The sequence below is a fragment of the Bufo gargarizans genome, chromosome 9 (genome assembly GCF_014858855.1).
Source record: "Bufo gargarizans isolate SCDJY-AF-19 chromosome 9, ASM1485885v1, whole genome shotgun sequence".
Lineage (NCBI taxonomy): Eukaryota > Metazoa > Chordata > Amphibia > Anura > Bufonidae > Bufo > Bufo gargarizans.
The window spans coordinates 4,414,319-4,440,010 of NC_058088.1; the positions used below are offsets into that span (position 1 = coordinate 4,414,319).

The window sequence follows — 25,692 nt, forward strand, 5'->3', positions numbered from 1 at the left end:
CTTATAAGAGATTTGGCGTGAACCTAGATAAGGTTACACCACCATATGGCTAAATACAGTAAACAGAGGGGGTAAAAGTGGTAACTCTGCAAAAACCAAAGTGCGGTAACACTATAGGAATACAGTGATGTCACAGTGCAGAGATAATAAACACAGTGATGTCACAGTACAGGGATAATAAACACAGTGATGTCACAGTGCAGGGATAATAAACACAGTGATGTCACAGTACAGGAATAATAAACATAGTGATGTCACAGTACAGAGATAATAAACACAGTGATGTCACAGTACAGAGATAATAAACACAGTGATGTCACAGTACAGAGATAATAAACACAGTGATGTCACAGTACAGGGATAATATACACAGTGATGTCACAGTACAGAGATAATAAACACAGTGATGTCACAGTACAGGGATAATAAACACAGTGATGTCACAGTGCAGGGATAATAAACACAGTGATGTCACAGTACAGGAATAATAAACACAGTGATGTCACAGTACAGAGATAATAAACATAGTAAAGTCACAGTACAGAGATAATAAACACAGTGATGTCACAGTACAGAGATAATAAACACAGTGATGTCACAGTACAGGGATAATATACACAGTGATGTCACAGTACAGAGATAATAAACACAGTGATGTCACAGTACAGGGATAATATACACAGTGATGTCACAGTACAGGGATAATAAACAAAGTGATGTCACAGTGCAGAGATAATAAACACAGTGATGTCACAGTACAGGGATAATAATCACAGTGATGTCACAGTACAGGGATAATACACACAGTGATGTCACAGTACAGGGATAATAATCACAGTGATGTCACAGTACAGGGATAATAAACACAGTGATGTCACAGTACAGAGATAATAAACACAGTGATGTCACAGTACAGGGATAATAAACACAGTGATGTCACAGTACAGAGATAATAAACACAGTGATGTCACAGTACAGGGATAATATACACAGTGATGTGACAGTACAGAGATAATAAACACAGTGATGTCACAGTACAGGGATAATAAACAAAGTGATGTCACAGTGCAGAGATAATAAACACAGTGATGTCACAGTACAGGGATAATAATCACAGTGATGTCACACTATAGAGATAATAAACAGTGATGTCACAGTACAGAGATAATAAACACAGTGATGTCACAGTACAGGAATAATAAACACAGTGATGTCACAGTACAGGGATAATAAACACAGTGATGTCACAGTACAGGAATAATAAACACAGTGATGTCACAGTACAGAGATAATATACACAGTGATGTCACAGTACAGAGATAATAAACACAGTGATGTCACAGTACAGAGATAATAAACACAGTGATGTCACAGTACAGGGATAATAAACACAGTGATGTCACAGTACAGAGATAATAAACACAGTGATGTCACAGTACAGGGATAATAAACACAGCGATGTCACAGTACAGGGATAATAAACACAGTGATGTCACAGTACAGAGATAATAAACACAGTGATGTCACAGTACAGGGATAATAAACACAGTGATGTCACAGTACAGAGATAATAAACACAGTGATGTCACAGTACAGGGATAATAAACACCGTGATGTCACAGTACAGGGATAATAATCACAGTGATGTCACAGTACAGGGATAATAAACACAGTGATGTCACAGTACAGGGATAATAGAGATGAGCGAATTTAAAAAAAATTCAATTCGGCCGGTTCTTCGAAAAAATTTGGTTCGATCTGAATTTATTTGTGGCGATTTGCGTTAAAAAACTGCTATTTCCTGGCTGCAGAGAGCCTTGCAGTAACACACATAGGGAGTCTGCTGTGGTAGTGAAATAATACTGTGAGTCAGTATGACACGCAGATGACATGCGTTGCTCTTAGAATCACTGCACACTTCACTTATTTGGGCAGTTACGGGGCCAAAACTGACAAAATAACTCAAGTAGTGAACTCAGCCTTACAGGTCGATGCTAGCGTCAAGAAGTAAGCGCACTCCTTTTACACCGTCGTCTGCTGATTCCACATAGATGTCTACAGAACCTGTTCTATTAAACGCTTATACAAGTAGAGCCCCCCGACAGAGTGGAGAGGGTGTCAGAAGTAAGTTTGTGTGGACGTTACTGATTATTTTGCCCTTCCTCTGATCCGTCAGAACAATAACCCCTAAAAAACGGATCCCGTCTGTGGAGCATCCGCCTTTATTTGCTCAATAATCCATCAGTATTGCTAAAGCCAAAAAAAATAGGAGTAGATCCAAAACAGAGATGACACGTGAATGGAATATTTGCATGTCTTCTGTGTTTTGTACCCACTCCTGCTTGTGGTTGCTAAATCATAAGCCGATTCTGATGCAAAATAGAGACCATGTCATGCAGGCCTTACAGCTGCTACATAGACAGGATCTGTTGTGCGTCTCATTTCTCCTTCCTTCTGACAGATCAGAAAAAGGGTCAAATAAATAATTATGTCAGCCAGGCCGTAAGGCAAAATAGTGGCCCAGTCATGAAGTAGGGAGGGAGAATAGCATAAGAAGTCCACAGAGTGGCCCTATGACATAGTGGTGAGGTGGAAGCAGCATGAGGAGACCATAGAGTGGCCCAATGACAGTGTGCAGGTGGCGGCAGCATCAGGAGGCCACAGAGTGGCACAATGACAGAGAGTGAAGGTAGCGGCAGCAGCAGCAGCATAAGGAGGGGGCCATAGTGTGGAGGTGGTGGCAGCAGAATCAGGAAGCCACAGGGTGGCACAATGACAGTGTGGAGGCAGCAGCAGCATGAAGAGTCCACAGAGTGGCACAATGACAGAGTGTGGAGGTGGCAACAGGGGGAGGCCACAGAGTGTCAAGGTGACATAGTGTGGAGGTGGCAGCAGCATCAGGAGACCACAGAGTGGCAAGGTGACAGAGTGGGGAGGCGGGTGGCAATAACAGTACCAGCTGAAGGTGGGTGAAAGAAGGAGCACTTGGCATCAGATGTGTGGCATCAAGCGGGTGGCAGAATCAGAATAGTGGCTGAGGCAGGTAGCCAGAAGAAACCGGTCTCTTTTGTCAAAGTGTTGGTGTGGTACCATGGATGATCTAGTCTAATGCATTGGTGGGTGGAAATCCTGGCTGATCCATGCCTGATTCATCTTGACAAAGGTCAGTCTGGGTGGACAGGCGAGTTCTTCTTGGGGTAACTATGGTCCCTGCCGCACTAAACACCCGCTCTGATGCCACACTACTGCCTGGGCAGGACAGCTTTTCCAGGGCAAACTCTGCCAGTTGCAGCCACAAATCCAGTTTGGCTGCCCAGTAGTGGGGTGGGGTGCCAGGGTGCTGTCCAAGTATACCACCACCTGCTGGTTCAGGTCCTGCTCCAGGTCTTGTTGCTGCTGCTGGTGAGTAGTTTCTTCACTAGGCGGGTCAATAAAGCTGCTCATCAGTGACTCTAGACTCAAGTTGCTGCTGATGGAGCTGGAATTGCTCCTACCCCCCCGCCCCTGCCACAGCAGCCATGGCAGAGGAACGTTAGCACAGAGGGCAGACCTGCGAGAGGATGGATGATGGCGCAGATAGGCAGCGACCAACTGACTACATAGGATGTCTCTATAGTAGTTTAGTTTGTCCTCCCTCTCAGCGGGTGTAAAAAAGGCCCCCCATTTTGGACCAGTATCGAAGTTACACAGGGGAGTACTCCTGTCCGCTTGGATCATGAAAAAATAGTTTAAGGCCTTTCTCTGTTCGTATAGTTGGTTCAACATATGGAGGGTGGAATTTCAACAGGTGGAAATGTCGCATATCAGCCTATGTTGGGGGATGCCATTCTGCCGCTGCAGCTCAAGAAGGGTGCGCTTTGCCATGTACAAGTGGCTGAAGTGCATGCAAAGTTTCCTGGCCATTTTTAGGATGTCTTGCAGATGGGTGGAAGACTTCAGGAAACGCTTGACAACCAGATTGAACACGTGTGCCATGCAGGGCGCATGGCTCAGCCCTTCTTGATGCTGCGCCGATGCCATGTTCTTCCCATTGTCGGTCACCATGGTTCCGATTTTGAGTTGTCGCGCAGAAAGCCAGGATTCGACTTCTTGATGAAGGACACGGAGCAGACCCTCCCCTATGTGACTCAGTTCACGCAGGCAAACAGAATAGCATGACACGGCCAGTGCCCTGCACATGTGGTATGCTGGAGGGGCACTGTGAATTGTCCCTGCAGGGGAGGCTGAGGACACGGTGGAGGATGAGGAGGCAGATGCGGACATTGTTGCAGGACCAACGGCGTGTGAACGTGGAGGCGGAAGCAGCGTCACCTGGCCAAGTTGCTGGGGTGGCTGTGCAGGAGCCACATTCACTCAGTGGGCCGTAAAGGACGTATTGTCCCTCACCATAGTTACAGCTCCACATGTCGGCACTGCTGTGCACTTTGGCAGACACCGACAGGCTCAAGGACTGGCCCACCTTCTGTTCTACATGTGTGTGCAGGGCTGGTACTGCCTTTTTGGCAAAGAAATGACGGCTTGGGACTCTCCACCTCGGCTCGGCACAAGCCATCAGTTCGCTGAAAGGTGCAGAGTCCACCACTTGGAATGGGAGGGACCGTAGCACCAGTAAATTGGACAGGAGCACATTCAGCTTCTGCGCTGTTGGATGAGTGCACGCATACTGTTGTCTCTTGGCAATCACTTCGGTGATCGATTGCTGAAGGAATGACTAACGAGGAGGAGGAGCAGGAGCATCAGGACCAGCAGATGATGGGAAGGACAGACAGCTTCCTTTAGCTGAGGTGGTGGAACATTGACTGCCTGAAATCGGGTGCGTGCCACTGGGTAATGCAGCGGTTGCTGCGGCAGGCTGGGCCACCACATTGGAGCCACGGTTCTCCCAGGCCACTTTATGGTGACGCTGCATATGTTGACGCAGGGCCGTGGTGCCAAAATTGGCACCCTGGCCACGCTTCACCTTCTGCCCACAGAATCTACAAATGGCCATGTTCGCCTCCTCCAGCGGCTTAACAAAAAACTGCCACACCGCGGAGTAGGTGATTGTACCCCCAACACTCCGCACTGACTGACTGCTACCGCCGCTGCTTTCATGAACCCTTGCACCACTACTTTCCGGGCAGGTAGGCTCCTGCGAAGCAGGTGGTCTACCCCGGGCACGTTTGGCTCCTGACCTCTCACTGCTGCCACCCTGCTGACTCCCAGCCACGCTACCGACTTGCTGGCTCCGCCGCTGCCTCATGGGCAAGCTGCCACCCTCTTCTCCCAATGATGATGAAGCCCCTAATTCACCCGGCTCCCAAGTGTGATCAGCTACATCATCAACATCGAGTACTGTCTGCACGTCACTGATGTCCTCCTCAACCGTCTCTGGGTCAGGAGCCTCACCGCTCGCAACACTAGCAACCACGCCACTCTCCTCATCACTACTTGCCTGCCCAGCGGAGGAAGCGGCGGATGTCTCCTCCAGATCTTGGCTTGCCAGTAGCTGCTGACTGTCCTCTAGTAGCTCGTCCTCGCTGTATAGTGGGGCTGAGCCCACAGTATACAATACTTCTCTGGCTGAGGGAACAGAAAAGGACAGAGGCAGGTTGAGGACAGGTGAGGGCACAGGGTCTGCTCCTGGGCCATGCCAACTATGGGTTGTGTCTGACGAACCCACCAACTCTTGGCTGGGCGTGTCTGATGTCACTTTCTTGGCTGGGGGTGTCTGATGTCACTTGGGACGAAGTGGATGACCGAGTCAAATATTCAAGAACCGCTAGACACGACCTCTAGATGACACCAGGAGCTCAGGCCTCTCACTGCGACTCCTGCTGCCAAGCCCCATTACTCTGCTGCGACCTGTGCCTGCACCAGAAATATTTAGGCCTCTGCCACTCCCCTGTGCAGGGCCTGGCACTTCTCTGTCTGACATACTGTTAGATCAAATAAATAAATAAAAATATTAAAACACCAAAAAAAGTCTGTAATTTTCTCACTTAACCACACAACGGCTAATAAGCCCTTTTTTCCCACTGATACAAGCCAAAAAGGGCTTCAGCACATATAACTGCACCGCACAAGGGCAAATAAGACGTAGAAATATTTCCTTGTAATAAACCCTGTTACTGGCTGTAACAAACAGCATTTGCTCCTCAATAACAAGAACGGTTTGCTGGAATTACAGAGCTGTATAATGGCAATTTGGATCCCAAGTCAGTGCAGCAAGGTGTAATAGGATTGTTCCTATTACCCAGGCTGTAACCTCCCCTACTGAACCCTGTTCTTTTTCAATACTGTGGAATGATTCCTCCCTATCCTTTCCCTGAACTTCTATAGAGCAAAATAATAGTTTTAAAGTCTTTCCTAGCACTGTCCCTAGCGCCTGCTGACGTCTCTACCTGCACTAAGTACACTGGAAAATGGCTGAGGCTATTTATAGGGCTGTGACATGCGTGATAGTATGGGTGATCCGTATGGGTGATCCCTGGTTCCCAGAGTTCATTGCTCCATGTCCTAACACGTGCAGCAGCCATTTTAGGAAAAAATTAGATTAATTAATACAAAGCGTAAGGAAATTTGGAGCGAATCGAATTTTTCATGAAATTCAGCTCGAATTCCTCTTCTCTAATAATAAAAACTGATGTCACAGTACAGGAATAATAAAAGCAGTGATGTCACAGTACAGGGATAATAAACACAGTGATGTCACAGTACAGGGATAATATACACAGTGATGTCACAGTACAGAGATATAAACACAGTGATGTCCACAGTAAGGAATAATAAAGCAGAGTGATGTCACTAGTACAGAGATAAATAAACACAGTGATGGTCACAGTACAGAGGATAATAAACACAGTGATGTCAACAGTACAGGAATCTAAAAGCAGAGTGCTGTCACAGTACAGAGGATAATAACCACAGTGAGTCACAGACATAGATAAAGAAACACAGTGATGTCACAGTACAGGATAATAAAACACAGTGATGTCCACAGTAAGGAGATAATAAACCTAGTGATGGTCACAGTACAGGGATAATAAACACAGTGATGTCACAGTACAGGATAATAAACACAGTGATGTCCCAGTACAGAGATAATAACACAGTGATGGTCAACAGTACAGGGATAATAAACACAGTGATGTCACAGTACAGGGATAATAAACCACAGTGATGTCACAGTACAGGATAATAAACACAGTGATGTCACAGTACAGGATAATAACACAGTGATGTCACAGTACAGGATAATAACACAGTGATGTCACAGTACAGGGATAATAAACAGTGATGTCACAGTACAGGGATAATAACACAGTGATGTCACAGTACAGAGATAATAACACAGTGATGTCACAGTACAGGGATAATAAACACAGTGATGTCACAGTACAGGATAATAAACAGTGATGTCACAGTACAGGGATAATCACAGTGATGTCACAGTACAGGATAATAAACAGTGATGTCACAGTACAGGGATAATAAACACAGTGATGTCACAGTACAGGGATAATAACAGTGATGTCACAGTACAGATAATACACAGTGATGTCACAGTACAGAGATAATAAACACAGTGATGTCACAGTACAGATAATAAACACAGTGATGTCACAGTACAGGGATAATAAACACAGTGATGTCACAGTACAGGGATAATAACACAGTGATGTCACAGTACAGGATCAGAGATAATACACAGTGATTGTCACAGTACCGGGATAATAAACACCAGTGATGTCACAGTACAGAGATAATAAACACAGTGATGTCTCCACGTACAGAGATAATAATCACAGTGATGTCACAGTACAGAGATAATAATCACAGTGATTGTCACAGTACAGAGATAATAAAACAGTGATGTCACAGTACAGGGATAATAAATACAGGTGTCACAGTACAGAGATAATAAACACCGTAAGGTCACAGTACAGAGATAATAACACAGTGATGTCACAGTACCGGGATAATAAACACAGTGATGTCACAGTACAGGGATAATATCACAGTGATGTCACGTACAGGGATAATAAAAACAGTGATGTCACCGTACAGAGATAATAAACACAGTGATGTCACAGTACAGAGAATAAACACTAGTGATGTCACAGTACAGGGATAATAAACACAGTGATGTCACAGTACAGGGATAATAAACACAGTGATGTCACAGTACAGGGATAATACACACAGTGATGTCACAGTACAGAGATAATAAAAACAGTGATGTCACAGAACATGGATAATTATTATATACACAGGTTGTAGAAACATTTATTGAACTACATCATGTCCACAGCTATTATTTGGTCACTGTATGTCGGTACTATTTAAGCACTATTTGGTGGCATTGCGCTGGTGTCAGTCTAGCTGTAATCAGGTCACAAGTAACTGGTGCAGAGGCAGTAGGTGCAACAACAACTAAGTTTACTGAAGAATGGCAGGTCAACAAAGTGGTCAAATCAGGAGCAGTACTTGATCGAGTTTTAGCAAGGCAGCCATCCACCAAGAGAGGCACAGTCCTTGACCGTTACACAGAACTGCAGCGACGGTCGTCATGTGGAGCAGGTGCAATGCTTGCAGCTTTTGCCATTTCTTCTTGATTCTGGGTTGTGTGGCTGTATGGCGGTTTTACATTGCAGAGTCTCCCTAAGACCTGTTTGTAGACCGGACTCTCACCACAACCTACTCCTGCTGTATCAGTCATGGTGTGGCTGGTATCACCACGTGGAGCCCCGTGGAATCCAGCCAGACTGTGCCCCCATAGTACCAGCTGCCATCACCCCCACCATATCCTCTCAGCCATTGGCTCGCATGAGGACCATGGCCTTCCTATGCGTTCTCACTTTACAGGGGGCCACTGACATGGATTTCCCCAGCAATCATGGTGTCTGGGGTCATATCTGACCCCAGGGCCCTATTAGAAAGGTATAGTGCACACATTATATTCTGATAGAAGGACCTGGACCAATAATTGGGTAGCGTCAGTGATTCTAGTGACCGACATAGGACAAAGGAAATGTTCAACAATGCAAGAGCATCTTGTCTAGGACCATGACCTTTGCTTCTTCCATGGTCACCACAGAGGGGACAGATGTTTTGGTGCCCATTGATGCAAGTCCTTGGCGTTTCTTGCTCTTTGTACCACCTCTATATGTAGACATTTACCTTTTACCGATAGCATCTCCTGGCCTATTCTGTTACATAAGCCTACGATTATTATTTGCTAATTTATCCTCTCATTATGTGACTCTATTGTGTTCTGTTGGTTTCGTATGTGATTTTATCGCTCTCTCTTCCCATAGGGATGTATGGCTTGCTTCCCCATTTCTTTATGTCCTGCCTCCATTGCTTGCTGCCTCTGTTTTCTCTAAAAGCTGCTCCTTCCTCCTCCCCCATGTCTGCCTCCCTCTCAGCCCTGGGTCCCTCCACCTCCCTTCTCTCCTCCCTCTCATTATCCGCACAGTCCCCCAGCATCCCAGTGACGCAGGACGGAAAGAAAAAAACAACACGGGAGCAGCAGCCCCAGGACACTAATCCCACCAAAATCCACAGCTCCCAGGATTCAGCCTTAGGACCACAGGACGCCTGGTAGCGACCGGCAGGACCAGCATCAGGTGGATCAGGACCAAGGACAGCAGCCTCTGCCAGAGCAAGGCCTGGTGAGTCTGACTCCTGACTACCTGCCAGAGCCATGGAGGCATCCTGATGTACAGCGTATACAGAGAGCATGTCTGCTGCATTTGTAGGATTTCAAATATACAGCATTTACAGCTATCTGCTATCTATCTATCTATCTGCTATCTATCTATCTATTATCTATCTATCTGCTATCTATCTGCTATCTATCTATCTGCTATCTATCTATCTACTATCTATCTATCTATTATCTATCTATTTATCTGCTATCTATCTATCTATCTGCTATCTATCTGCTATCTATCTATCTATCTGCTATCTATCTATCTACTATCTATCTGCTATCTATCTATCTGCTATCTATCTGCTATCTATCTATCTGCTATCTATCTATCTGCTATCTATCTATCTATCTATCTGCTATCTATCTATATCTATCTATCTGCTATCTATCTATCTGCTATCTATCTATCTATCTGCTATCTATCTATATCTATCTATCTATCTAATCATCTATTTAACATCTTTCTATGTATCTATTATCTGTCTTCTATCTAGATATATATTTGTTGATCTATTTTCTATTTCATATCTATCGATCTACCTATTATCTGTCTAATCTTCGTCTATTTCACATCTATCATCATCTCTAATCATCTAACATGTTTCTATGTATCTAATATCTATTTGTTAATCTATTTCATATCTATTGATATAACTATCTATCATCTTTATCAAATCTATCTATTCATATATTGGTATAATTATCTATCTATCTATCTATCTTTCTATCTATCTAATATCTATCTAGTCATCATCTATTTCATATCTTCTTATGTAAAATGTATCATCTATCTATCATTTATCTTCCTACCTATAAATTACTCATCTATTGTATAAGAGCTATGCCCACGTATACAGATTCCATTCTCTAGAATATACAACATTCTAGTGACGTGTATACCCAGGAGTATAAATAGTCCAGGACATAGCGGAACATTTAGAACATAGTCTGGAATATACAGTATACAAGATATAAGTATAAAACGGCTCCGTACGACAGTCACACAGAGATATGCCCAGCCTTATAGAACATACAACAAATATCCCCCCAAAAAAATTAAAAAAAAGGAAATTACAAGTAATATATACTGTACGTGTTGCAGTATAAGGGAGGAATCATGCAGGTATGTGGCAGTAATACATGGTGAGAGCTAATGCCAGCTCATACATCGTCGTGTGGTCAATACAGGTGAGTGTGATTTATTAACTAGCACTTTCCAAATTACTTCCCATCCAACCCCCCCCCCCCCCCCAGCCGTCTACAGAACAGCCACCGATCCTCCTTCTCTCCTCCTCAGCCTCTTACTCTTTTCTCTCCTTCCATCTCTCTATCTCTGCCTTTGCTCACATCTCTGTTTGCCTCCCCTTCATTTTTCTCCTCTACCCCATGGTGGACATATAAGTGATCATACACACCATGCCTCTATCATCAGGGACTGATGTCCCACAGACCACCTCTCATCCTAAACGACCTCCCTCTTTATGGCTGGTCCCCGGTTCGATCCCCTATTCCCTTGTCCTGTGTTTTTTCAATCGGTCCCTTCCTTAATCCTCTTCCCCTTTTTCTACGTCCCCATCTTTGTGACCCAGGCTGTACTAGGTTTCGCGTCTTCTCTCTTCCCTGGTCCTTTGTGTCCCTCTCCTATCCTCCAACGCTTTGCTCTTTGTGAGTGCTGAGCCCGGTCTACGTCCCTGCCCTCCCCTGTCAGCCCTGGCTCGGTGCCTGCGGACATTTTCAGACACAGCCTGGAATAATCGAGGGCCCTGGCGGCTCGCCTGACTCCGTCCCCCACCGCTCGCTCATTGTCCGTGCGATACAATCAGCGTCTTGTAGTCACATTCTTTGAAGTTATAGCAGCAGAATTGTAAATCAGAGAGGTTTGTTAAAGGGACCATCTTAATTGTACCCCCTGGTACTATTATAGTGGTGGTCTGAAATAATATTGTATATACGCATGGTGTGCAGAGTGTGTGACAGTCCTGATGGGACTGTATAGGTGATCCCCATAGAGCTGTACTGGGATAATGACTGACCCGAACTGGGGTTACATGACTGGTCCAGATGCGATTCCGCAAGTAACTGGTATGATAATGGGACAGTACCTAGGGAAAAAAGCCAAATATCCATCCGCAGACAGCTATTTCGGGGTGCTTGCCCCTCGTTAGTAGGATTCTGGTTGATGGAGATGCCTTGGACTTAGCTTAAGGGGGGTACTGGCTCTTCTTAAGGAGGCTGCATATTGCAATGCTTCATGGGAAAATAATATGCAAAGAGGCATCTTCCAGGAGAAGAGGACCATCTCCATCTCACCAGCACCACTTTGTGGAATTGGCTTCCCTATGAGTCAAAGCCCAACTTTTTAACAAGCCTTGGGACTAGGGATGAGCGAACTTCTGTTTTCAAGTTCAGCGTACAAGGTTCAGGTTACCTAAGAATTCCGTTATGGATTCCGCTACCACGGGCCATAACTTATATGGTCCATGGTAGCGGAATCCATAACGGAATTCTTAGACAACCCAAACCTTGTATGCCGAACTTGAAAACAGAAGTTGCCTCAACACTGAATATATACCCGCTTGCCCCTTCTCTTGTCACGTCCCTTTCATGTCCATAATGATAATGGGCAAGCACCCCAAAACAGCTGTCCCAAAGCTTGTTAACAAGTCAGACTTTGACTCTTAGGGAGCCACATCCAAAAGGTGGCGCTAGTGAGATGGTTCTCTTCACCTGAGAGATACCTTCTTTGCATATTATTTCCCATGGAGCATTACCAATAAGTCTCCACACACGGCTGATCTCCTTAAGGAGGGCCAGTACCCTACACTGTACACTAGTTATACATGGCTGTGCCTATAAAATATTAAGATAAAAATGAGCCTAAATGTACCCCATCTCAAAATATGGGAATGTTGGTGGATACAACCTGATTCCAATCCATGGCCCCAGTTATGGGTACATAAATAGGTACTGGGTTCTATAGAGACTGGAGGACTTGTTCTTGTCTTATATAGCTAAAGAAGGGATGGCCAAGTAAGAAGGTTCGTCTCTTCCTTGGCCCTTGGGTTGACCGGCATGGTCTGTACAGCCAGCATTAGTGTTAGAACGAGGTGAAATGTTGTATGATGGGACCACAGTACTCATGGATTATTTGACTAGAACAGAGTTATTTTAGCCACAATGTTCTTTAGTTGGACCACATGGTACCTTAGCCTACTAATACTGGTTTTACTGGTATTATCTCACTGGACCATAAATTGCCTTATTATAATGGAGCTGGTCAGCCCTGTGTTAGATAATAGGACCACAGAGGACCTCACTATAGTCATACACCTTGAACTGGGGCTATGTCTATGGACCACAGAGGGCCTCACTATAGTCATATACCTTGCACTGGGATTATGTATGTGGACCACAGAGGACCTCACTATAGTCACACACCTTGCTCTGGAATTATGTCTGTGGACCACAGAGGACCTCACTATAGTCATACACCTTGCACTGGGACTATGTCTATGGACCACAGAGGGCCTCACTATAGTCATATACCTTGCACTAGGATTATGTATGTGGACCACAGAGGACCTCACTATAGTCATACACCTTGCTCTGGGATTATGTCTGTGGACCACAGAGGGCCTCACTATAGTCACATACCTTGCACTGGGATTATGTCTATGGACCACAGAGGGCCTCACTATAGTCATACACCTTGCTCTGGGATTATGTCTGTGGACCACAGAGGACATCACTATAGTCACACACCTTGCTCTGGGATTATGTCTATGGACCACAGAGGGCCTCACTATAGTCATATACCTTGCACTAGGGTTATGTATGTGGACCACAGAGGGCCTCACTATAGTCATACACCTTGCACTGGGATTATGTCTGTAGACCAAAGAGGACCTCACTATAGTCACACACCTTGCTCTGGGATTATGTCTATGGACCACAGAGGGCCTCACTATAGTCATATACCTTGCACTAGGGTTATGTATGTGGACCACAGAGGGCCTCACTATAGTCATACACCTTGCACTGGGATTATGTCTGTGGACCAAAGAGGACCTCACTATAGTCATACTTCCCAACTGTCCCTCAGTACAAGGGGTACTCCCTGACACTGTATATAGATTAATACAACTCCCATTGAATTGCATTCAGCCTGTAGTAATCTACATACAGTTAGCTCCTCCTAGTGGTGGATGTACAGTCAGGTCTATAAATATTGGAGCATCGACATTCTAACATGTTTGGCTCTAGACACCACCACCATTGAAATGAAATGAACAAGATGTGCTTTACCTGCAGACTCTCAGCTTTAATTTGAGGGGATTTACATCCAAATCAGGTGAACGGTGCAGCAATTACAGCAGTTTGCATATGTGCCTCCCACTTGTTAAGGGACCAAAAGTAATGGGACAGAATAATAATCATAAATCAAACTTTCACTTTTTAATACTTGGTTGCAAATCCTTTGCAGTCAATTACAGCCTGAAGTCTGGAACGCATAGACATCTCCAGACGCTGGGTTTCATCCCTGTTGATGCTCTGCCAGGCCTCTACTGCAACTGTCTTCAGTTCCTGCTTGTTCTTGGGGCATTTTCCCTTCAGTTTTGTCTTCAGCAAGTGAAATGCAGCTCAATCGGATTCAGGTCCGGTGATTGACTTGGCCATTGCAGAACATTCCACTTCTTTCCCTTAAAAAACTCTTTGGTTGCTTTTGCAGTATGCTTTGGGTCATTGTCCATCTGCACTGTGAAGCGCCGTCCAATGAGTTCTGAAGCATTTGGCTGAATATGAGCAGATAATATTGCCCGAAACACTTCAGAATTCATCCGGCTGCTTTTGTCAGCAGTCACAACATCAATAAATACAAGAGAACCAGTTCCATTGGCAGCCATACATGCCCACGCCATGACACTACCACCACCATGCTTCACTGATGAGGTGGTATGCTTAGGACCATGAGCAGTTCCTTTCCTTCTCCATACTCTTCTCTTCCCATCACTCTGGTACAAGTTGATCTTGGTCTCATCTGTCCATAGGATGTTGTTCCAGAACTGTGAAGGCTTTTTTAGATGTCGTTTGGCAAACTCTAATCTGGCCTTCCTGTTTTTGAGCCTCACCAATGGTTTACATCTTGTGGTGAACCCTCTGTATTCACTCTGGTGAAGTCTTCTCTTGATTGTTGACTTTGACACACATACACCTACCTCCTGGAGAGTGTTCTTGATCTGGCCAACTGTTGTGAAGGGTGTTTTCTTCACCAGGGAAAGAATTCTTCGGTCATCCACCACAGTTGTTTTCCGTGGTCTTCCAGGTCTTTTGGTGTTGCTGAGCTCACCGCTGCGTTCCTTCTTTTAAAGAATGTTCCAAACTGTTGTTTTGGCCGCGCCTAATGTTTTTGCTCTATCTCTGATGGGTTTATTGTGTTTGTTCAGCCTAATGATGGCTTCACTGACAGTGACAGCTCTTTGGATCTCATCTTGAGAGTTGACAGCAACAGATTCCAAATGCAAATAACACACTTGAAATGAACTCTGGACCTTTTATCTGCTCATTGTAATTGGGATAATGAGGGACTAACACACACCTGGCCATGGAACAGCAGAGAAGCCAATTGTCCCATTACTTTCGGTCCCTTAACAAGTGGGATGCACATATGCAAACTGTTGTAATTCCTACACCGTTCACCTGCTTTGGATGTAAATACCCTCAAATTAAAGCTGACAGTCTGCAGGTAAAGCACATCTTGTTTGTTTCATTTCACATCCATTGTGGTGGTGTATAGAGCCAACAATGTTAGAATTGTGTCCATGTCCCAATATTTATGGACCTCACTGTATGTAGCCAGAATTATATCATTTATCATATACGAATAAAAGGGGTCTCTATGGGGCCCGTTCTTAGGGCTTTGTGATTTCTGAGTTCACACCTCATCATTCCTGGAATTATGCCTGCTCAGCTCCTGTGAAGCCACGGGGTTGTCCAAGACTAGAAAAACGTGGCTGCTTTCTTCCTAAAACAGCACCACACCTGGTCACAGGTTGTGCATGATATAACAGCTGAGCCCTAGTCACTTGAATGGAGCTGAGCTGCAATAGCAGACACAACCTATAGACAGGTGTGGCACTGTTTTTCAAAGAAAGCAGCCATGTTTTTTAAAATCCTGGACAGACCCTTTAATATAACTTAAAGGGGTTGTCCAGGATTAACGAACATATTTTCCAGAAAGACTGCCACACATGTCCATGGGTTGTGTCTGTTATTGCAGCTCAGCCCCACTGAAGTAAATACGGCTAAACTGTAATACCACACACAACCTGCAGACAGGTGTGGCACTGTTTTAGGAAGAAAGCGTCCATGTTTTTTATAATCACATATTACTAGGGTCTTTTTCTTATGAGATGATTCACAAATAACCTACTTGATGTGACTGATGATTTGTCTTGCGTGATAGCAACAACAATTAGCATGCAATTAACAGCGGAATCACGTCCTCTGGTGGGCCCCGGTGCGACTCTGTCTGCATCCCGATATCTCATAGGTGAGCCTCAATTACTACAGGGTCTCAATATCTCATCCTGTGAGTTCCCCAACCAACATTAAAGGGGTTGTGTCACCTGACACAGTGACATAACAGTGACAGCCATAGGAGCCCCATAACAGTGACAGCCATAGGAGCCCCATAACAGTGACAGCCACAAGACTCTCATAACAGTGACAGCCATAGGAGCCCCATAACAGTGACAGCCATAGGAGCCCCATAACAGTGACAGCCATAGGAGCCCCATAACAGTGACAGCCACAAGACTCTCATAACAGTGACAGCCATAGGAGCCCCATAACAGTGACAGCCACAAGACTCTCATAACAGTGACAGCCATAGGAGCCCCATAACAGTGACAGCCATAGGAGCCCCATAACAGTGACAGCCACAAGACTCTCATAACAGGTACAGCCATAGGAGCCCCATAACATTGACAGCGATAGGAGCCCAATAACAGTGACAGCCACAAGACTCTCATAACAGTGGCAGCCACAGGACCACCATAACAGTGAAAGCCACAAGACCCTCTTAACAATGACATCGACAGGACACTCATAACAGTGACAGCCACCCACAGGACCCCCATAACAGTGACAGCCAAAGGAGCCCCTTAACAGTGGCGGCCATAGGGGCCCCATTAATAGTGACAACCACAAGACCCCCATAACAGTGACAGCCACAGGACCCTCATAACAGTGACAGCCCAAAGACTACCATAACAGTGACAGCCCAAAGACTACCATAACAGTGACAGCCACAAGACCCTCTTAACAATGACATCCATAGGACACCCATAACAAGCCAGTCACTCCTATAACAGAGACAGTCACTCCTATAACAGAGACAGTCACAGGACCCCCATAACACTGACAGCCACAAACCCCCAACAACGACAGCCCCTAAATACCAGTGACAGCCACATAACTCCCAATAATGGTGACAGAACGAGACCCCAAGTGATGATAAAATAATAATGCAATGAATGGTGGACAGGCATAGGCCAGTCAGTGGAAGTAGAACGTCACCCAATGGTGCCAGTAAAGCAGACACCCTCCCCACCCCGAGGTCCCAGTGCAGCGAGAATACTTCTACATGTGCCGCATGGTCTCATTATAATACAGTCTATAGCTTGGATAGGCAACCTTCGGCATTCCAGCTGTTCTGAAACTACAACTCCCATAATGCCCTATTCACTTCTATAGGAATTAGAAGAACAGCTATGTGGCATGCTGGGAGTTGTAGTTTCACAGCAGTTGGGGTGCCAAAGGGTGCTGATCCCTGGTCTATAGCATGTCCTCAATAAACTGGCCAACTTGAGCTAATGATAATGGTGAGCACCTGACTGAAGTCATCATGGAGTCAACTTAAAACGTGTGATTGGTCCTCGGGGGTTTTACGATCTTCCTTTTCTTTTATTCATTGTAATCCTATTGGTTAACACAGAATTATGACCAGGGAGGACCCCCCAGATTGTGCGCCCGAGGAGAACCAGCGTCCCATTGATTTCCAGAGTCCAATCCTAGAAAAACGGAAAAGACCAGTGGTTCACCCCTCAGCCCCGGCTCCTCTCCCTAAGGATTATGGTAACACTGGTTTTATATTGGTATAAGACTTTTCTTATTGGGTTCGTTCTGAATTTATTTCTTGTCCTTTTTTTCTACTACAGCTTTCACATTCTTCGATCCCAATGACCCTGCGTGCCAGGAAATCTTGTTGGACCCCCAAACTAGTATTCCTGAACTCTTTGCAATTATCAGGCAATGGGTGCCACAGGTCCAGCACAAGGTAGATGTGATCGGCAGTGAGGTAAGTACTTTATGGTTGTAGGGGTGATTATAGGGGATACCACCTCTTAAAAGGTAGATGTATTACATTTTGCAATGCTCCAGTAGATCTAAGATGAAAAATAAAAGCAACTTTGCAAACGGTCTATATGAAAAATCTTGTACCGTTTTGTGTCTACAGCTATTATGCAAGCCTATGTGTCTCCATGGTTACAGACTGCAAACTTTCTTTGTAGTCAGATCCTAGAGTCATGTCTTAAAGTCCATATTCATATTCTGTAGGCGATTGAATATTGTTCCCAGTCTGTAAAGACGTTATTGTCTTTTTTTAATTGTTAAAAATTCATTATTCTGTTGCTATTTACCAATCTCACATGTTGGCTATCGATCAAGCGATATATATTTACATACCACGATGTCAGCACCAGGGGCCGACACAAACACTTAAGGGCCCTTGTGCAAGGACAGTATGTGGACCACTTGATTTCCAACTCTTAAAGGGAACCTGTCATCAACTTTGTGCTGCCCGTACTAACAGCAGCATAAAGTAGAGACAGGTGAGTTGATTTCAGAGGTCCGTCATTTATAAGCTAAATGTAAGTGGTTGCCGAGAACCAACATCACAATCCTTGCAGACTGGGCCTGGAAAAGAGTCACGGCCTCCTGAGAAGAGTCCTGGTTATCCATGAATTCCTGCTCTCCTGCCACCTGCTGATGACTGACAGTCTTCTACCGAGTTTTCTCCCTTCCTCTCTAGGAGAGAACTGCCAATCATCAGCAGATGGGGGAGAGCAGGAGACTATGAATAACCAGGACTCTTCTCTGGTAGATTTGACTCTTTTCAAGGCCTGGGATGCAATGATTATGATGCTGGTTCTCAGCAACCACCTACTATCATGAGTGACACACGGCTGAGATCAGGATTTCTGTCACTATTTTATACTGCCCTCAGTGAGGTCAGCATAAAGTTGATGACAGGTTCCCTTTAATTTAGGTTAAATCATATTTTATTATGACTATATCACAGTGATGGGGAACCTTTTAGAGGCCGAGTGCCCAAACTGCAACCCAAACCCACTTATTTATCGCAAAGTGCCAACACGGCAATTTAACCTAAATACAAAAAAATACTGGTCAAGTTAAGCTGTGGGGGCATGGCTTAACACAGGCCCCAGTAAAATGAATTTCCCTGTTGGCGTCCCTTAGTGTTAAAAATATCTCATTAGTGGCCACTACTATTAATAATGCCCCAGTAATGACCCCCAGTATTAATAAGGCCCCCATTAGTGGCCTTCTGTATTAGTACGGCCCCATTAGTGGGCCCCCAATATTAATAAGGCACCTATTAGTGGCCCCCAGTATTAATAATGCCCCATTAGTGGCCCCCAGTATTAAAAACATTCCATTAGTGGAACCAGTATTAATAATGCCCCATTAGTGGTCCCCAGTATTAATAAGGCCCACATTAGTGGCCCTTAATATTAATAATGCCCCATTAGTGGCCCCCAGTATTAATAAGGTCCCGTTAGTAGCCCCAGTATTAATAAGGCCACTATTAGTGGCCCCCAGTATTAATAATGCCCCATTAGTGGCCCCCAGTATTAATAATGCCCCCATTTGTGGCCACCAGTATTAATAAGGCCACTACTAGTGGCCCACAATATTAATAATGCCCCATTAGTGGCCCCCAGTATTAATAAGGTCCTCAATAATGGCCCCCAGTCAAATTGATGCCCCCATTATTCCCCCCTAGTATTATTGTTCCTCTATCAATGTCTCCCAGTATTAATATAGCTGAAAAATACTGGCCAAGTTAAGCTGTGGGTCATGGCTTAACACAGACCCCAATAAAAGTATTATTAATGCCCCCTTCCCCACCCTTCTTGTGCCAAAAAATAAAACTCACCTCATCCATTTGCGCCGCAGTGAACACTCGCTGCTCAGGACAGGACCTGCGCTCCAGCGTGATGACGTTTCGCATGTCCTGCTCTTTCCAGTCAATGCTACGAAACGTCATCACGCTGGAGCGCAGGTCCTGTCCTGCGCATCCACTGAACAGCGAGTGTTCCCAGCGGCGCGATCGGATGGATGAGGTAAGTTTTATTTATTTCTTTAACACAAGCAGAAGAAAGGAGCAAAGGCTGTACTAGTGATTAGTAATAGTGCACAGGTGGCAACTCTATGTACGGCCCACACAGAGCCACGTGCCCACAGAGAGGGCTCTGAGTGCCCCCTCTGACCCGCGTGCCATAGGTTACCTACCACTGCTATACGACATCAACAAAAGGTACAATCTCAATACTAGAAAAATATGATTGGAGCTACATTCTTGTACCAGCCTGGTCAAGCCATTACTCCAGACATGTCGTAGTATTATTCTGGCCGCCCCTCAGCATGTTTACCATGCTGCCGCCGGAACTCCAGCCCGCCCCCGTTATAGTCAATGGGGCCGGAGCAGTAGTCCGGGGGGGCGCGTGCACTAGCGGCAGCACATATCCGACAGGCTGTTCACCCGCCGGAACAGCCTGCCGGAGTTCCTTGCTGCTAGTGTGAAACTAGCCTTATGATGTCACAGTATTGTACATGACTAAAACCATCTGTGGTGTCACAGCAGCTCACATCAGTCACACACAATGTCACAGAATGTTACCTGAATAATGGAAATCGTAGCTTCCCTGATTCAAAATCACTTCTGATGTCACAGCAGCTGAACTGTCTGAAATCAATTAGTTAGGTTATAGTGGTTTACTTCATGCTAACACACTTGTGATGTCATAGAAGCTTAACTGGCAAAAACTATCTGTGATGTCATAGGATACCAGACTGAAACATACTTGATGTCACAGTAGATTACCTGACTAAAACCCACTTGTGATATCACAGTAGTTTACGGAAACCCACTTGTAATGTCATAGTAGGTTACCTGAATGAACCTCACTTGTGATGTCACAGTAGCTTACCTGACTGAAACCCATTTGTGATGTCACAGTAGCTTACCTGACTGAAACCCACTTGTGATGTCACAGTAGCTTACCTGACTGAAAACCACTTGTGATGTCATAGCAGTTTACCTGAAAGAACCTCACTTGTGATATCACAGTAACTTACCTGACTGAAACCCACTTGTGATGTCATAGTAGTTTACCTGAATGAACCTCACTTGTGATGTCACAGTAGCTTACCTGACTGAAACCCACTTGTGATGTCACAGTAGCTTACCTGACTGAAACCCACTTGTGATGTCATAGTAGTTTACCTGACTGAAACCCACTTGTGATGTCACAGTAGCTTACCTGACTGAAGCCTATTTTAATGTCACTGCCTCTTACCTCATGGAAACATGGGTTATGTCACAGCTACCTACCAGACTAAAACTTGAGATATCATGGTAGCTTACTTAGGGGCAGACACCAACAACAGTGGGCCGCTCTTCCTGATTTCCAACTGCTAATTACACGTCCTAGAGCACCTTATCCAAGGATCTACAGAAAATCCTTCACCACTCTACTAATCCACCAGCATTTGTGAGATGTGGTTAGGAAAGAGTATCAGCTCTCTAATAAAATTCAGAAAAGAGACCACTATTATTTTGGGTGTAAAATAAAATAAAAAAGGAGATTCCAGAACACTCCTAAGGTTGACTGATTTATTAAAACACATAAAAAATAATAACGTGCAGGCCGTGCTACACCTTACGAGACGTAACGCGTAGCACTGCTAGTACTTTTTTTTATGTATTTTAATAATTCTGTCAATGTTAGGATAGCTTTGGAAGCTCCTCTTTTATTTTATTTTATTTTAATTTATTTTACCCTGATTTCACCTGAACTTTTGCTTCCATGGAGTTTTGCTGCACCTGGCTGGTGTCTGGACCCATTCAGAAGTGTATGCGCTCAGCCGGCTTGTGCACAACCTTATCTGGAAAGCCTCACTCTCTTTTGAGCGCATTTTTTGCCGGTCCTCATACTATGTAATGCCCGCTACTTCTTCTTCACTATTATTTTTGGGACTACTTGTCTACAGTGTAAATACAGGGGGTGACCTCAATTTAATACATAACTTTTAATGGTATCACATAAAATAATATTAGCCCATTACACAGTAATAAGTGACGCACACTTGTGGAACAATTAACCGTGCAGATAATGAAAGGGAACGTTCTTACCACTTAGTAGAATCGTGGTCCCTGGAGGGGGTCCCGAGTCTAAGGGTGCTGGGTCTATAACCCTATTCAACCCTGCTTGTCCTGAGCTAGTCCCCGATAATGGCGACCCCACTGAGCCGTCCCTCACATCTGTCTAGGAGTCCCTGCTTGTCCCTACTGAGCTTGTGACTGCCCAGCTTCGTCAGGGTAAATTGCAGAGAAGCCCTAGTAACCAAATGAAAACTGTCCCAACGCGTTTCCTTGGACTTGAAACAAATCATCGGAGGACTAATCCAAACAGGTACAGCCCTAATCCCCCGTCTGAACCTACAAAGATGGTGTCCTGCACTGCTATAGTGTTGTGCACCTCCTTCTCCCCCTCTGATCTCACTCACCTAAAGACTGTAGACTAGCGGCATATGTAACAGGGTAGCCCATGACTGCAGAATCAGACTACACATGGTTTGTTTGTAGTCTCTAACCATTGAGATACAATAGGATCCATTTCAATCCCCTTGGAGCCTTTTGGGGGGTTTAGTGCCGAAACCTTGCACTTAAGCTTTTTGTAAAAGAGTACGACTAAACTTAAAGGTGTTTGCTCATATTTTGCCCCTGTGTTTATATTGAAACCTTTCTTTGTGTGAATCTGGAGCACTAGGTTCCACCTCTAGTACTTGTTACCATCTGGCGATCTCCTGATCTTTTGGAGTAAAATATTGAGCTACAGCTGGACATATACTATTTCCCACTTAGAAAAGAAATGGTTGTCAGTTTTCCATTGCCAGTTTTCAACAATTTGTGCATCCAGTCATTTACAGGTTGGGTTATTAAGTTAAAACCTCAACCCCTGCAGTGCCCTCAGTGTATATAATATATATATATATATATATATATATATATATATATATAAATATTATGCCCCTCATGGTGCCCCCAGTATAATTAATGCAACTTTGTGTGCCCCAGTAAGTATAGTGGCCCCCAGTTATGTCCCTAGTATAGATAACGGCCCCGTTAGTGCCTTGCAGTAGTTATAATAGCCCTCAAGTTGTGCCCTAGTATACATGTTAGCCCTCGGTTGTGCCTATATATATATATATATATTTAAATTGGCCCCCAATATAATGCACCCCACTCCCCGCTAGTGCTAACATAGAAAAAATGCATAATAAAAAGATACTCACTTCATCCACGTCACACGATGGAACACTCTCTGCACTGGAGGAATAAGGACCTGACATTCCCAGCGTTGTGACATCACGACAGAGGGGGTGCAGGTCCTCCTGCCTTCAGTGCCAAGCAAATGTCCCATCGTGGGAAGTGGGTATTTTATCATAATTTTTTAACCCCTGAAATGCCCTTTGTTCACAGTGTACCCTTTTTAAAGGCCCATAGATGGGTGCAGTCCTGTCTAAACAGCCGTTAAAAATGGGTCCATTGATTTTAGTGGGGTCCGTTTGGCCGTAAAAACAGCCAAAAATAGGACATATCCTATATTTTATGCCCGCTGTTCAATGAGTGTTAAAAAAGGGCCATGTGAATAGCCCCATATACTTTAATTGGTTCTAAAAACAACCATCACATGGCCACTTTTCACATTCATGTGAATCTAGCCTATAGGCTGAACTTCGATATCCTGCAAGAATCAGGATAAGAAGATGTTCAGATGTTATTGCAAGGGCCAATGAATGTGGACTTTCTGGCAAAGGCAAGGGTGGGACCACCAAAACTCTTCTGTTTTACACTAACATCCACCAATATCTGAAACAAGTAAGACTTTCAGAAAGTCCAGATTTATTATATATATTATATTAGGCTGTGTTCACACTGCCATTCTGGATCCATTATGCGAGTCTAAAATCGATCATCTGAGATCTGGTATCAAAGATATTATATTGACATGAGGTTATGTTGGGCGGATTAGATATTTCTTAAAATTGTATTTTGGACATTTATATACTTTTTTGTTTCCCTGACAGATCTTAAAAAGGGGCTGTCATGTGAATGACAGGGATGGGCTCACAGACATGACGTTATTACACTATGCGTGTAAAGCTGGGGCACATGGTGTCGGTAGGTATTGGCCATCACCGTTGTACAGCACATTGGACAATGGGCACATAAAGACCAGCCAGAATCCAGCTGTAGGGGGTACAGCTATGGGGAAGCAGAGGCACCCAGACCCTCTCGCTTGATGGGATTTGTTGGCACATGGTAGTTAGGACACCCAGGGCATCAAGTTACAGTTCTTCAGGAGGTGGCACTGGCTGTAAACTCCTCTCGAGGTCTCGCATTCTGCATTGGTCTGAGATGGTATTTCAAGATGGTCTACTGCGCACATGGTAGTTGGGGTAAGCCAATGGGTGGATAGGTTGGTGCCACCAAAAGTATATACTAGAAAAAATGGCGGATATATGAATTTGCTTTGGAGCTGATCGATTGCTATGGGGAACTGCTCTACTTTTACTTTGCAGCAGTTTTGATAAATCTCTATCAATGTATCAAAGGTGCCCCGCAAACCCTCCGCAATGACATGCCCGTAGTGACGTCACGTCCGTTAGTCATGTGACCACATTGTCCCATTGCTCTAAGCCATAGGATGTTTTCGTGAAATGGTGCCACCAAGTGTGGTTGTATAGGTGACCTATGGCTGTGGGTTGGCTGGAGAGGCAGAAGGCATAACCTTTAATAGTGGCGTGTTCATTCATTCAGGAGACCCCACGGCCGCTGTACGACTGACCAATCAGCTTCTCCTGCTGGGAGCAGACGTGACCCTGCGCAGCCGCTGGACGAACATGAACGCCTTGCACTACGCTGCTTATTTCGACGTTCCCGAACTGCTACGCATCTTATTGAAAGCATCAAAGCCCAAAGGTGAGATTAAAAATGACAGAACAAAATCCACACATACTCTGGTGATCATTGCTGAATAGCTTACACCTTTCTTCTCTTAGTGCTCCATTCCACCTGCAGCGACTTCAACCATGGAACCGCTCTGCACATTGCGGCCTCTAACCTATGTCTGGGGGCTGTGAAATGTCTCCTGGAACACGGAGCCAACCCCTCAGTGAGGGTAAGTACTGCCTCCTCTACTTAGCTGTGAGCCAGTCTTGAGAATGTCCTTGTTGGTCAGAAGTAGAGCTCATTTGACACATCAGCCTCCTCTCGTTGGATACGTCCACATGGATTTCCATGGATTTCCTGCAGGTCGCAACACAACCCCATTCACTTACAGTTTCACTTATAGTAGAGAATATAATGAAAATATAACAAAATCTCATCTTCACACTTCCACAACGATATCCACACATAACTTGGCCTGCAGTGCGCATTTTATGTCCGCAGCATGTTGCAGGTTTTCATTACAGATTTTACCCACTGCCTCCTGCAGGGTGAAACTGCTGGAAATCCGTGACAAAATATGCAAAACCAATATGGACACCATCACGACTATCCCAAGATTGCCACCCAGCTTTCCTGGACCCCTGGATGTGGAGTCCTCATCTAGATCCCC

General features: G+C 44.8%; 1 protein-coding gene across 1 annotated transcript in view; it reads left to right on the forward strand.

The window, feature by feature from the left end:
* The first annotated feature begins 9,471 nt into the window (after positions 1-9,471).
* Positions 9,472-25,692, forward strand: part of CLIP3 (CAP-Gly domain containing linker protein 3) — a 28,206-nt gene continuing 11,985 nt past the window's right edge. Inside the window, exons 1-6 of the mRNA XM_044268770.1 lie at positions 9,472-9,656; positions 17,694-17,833; positions 17,917-18,056; positions 24,158-24,251; positions 24,891-25,052; positions 25,133-25,251. Of these exons, the coding sequence (XP_044124705.1) occupies positions 17,698-17,833; positions 17,917-18,056; positions 24,158-24,251; positions 24,891-25,052; positions 25,133-25,251 (651 nt within the window). The 5' untranslated portion in view covers positions 9,472-9,656; positions 17,694-17,697. The remainder of the gene's footprint in view (positions 9,657-17,693; positions 17,834-17,916; positions 18,057-24,157; positions 24,252-24,890; positions 25,053-25,132; positions 25,252-25,692) is intronic.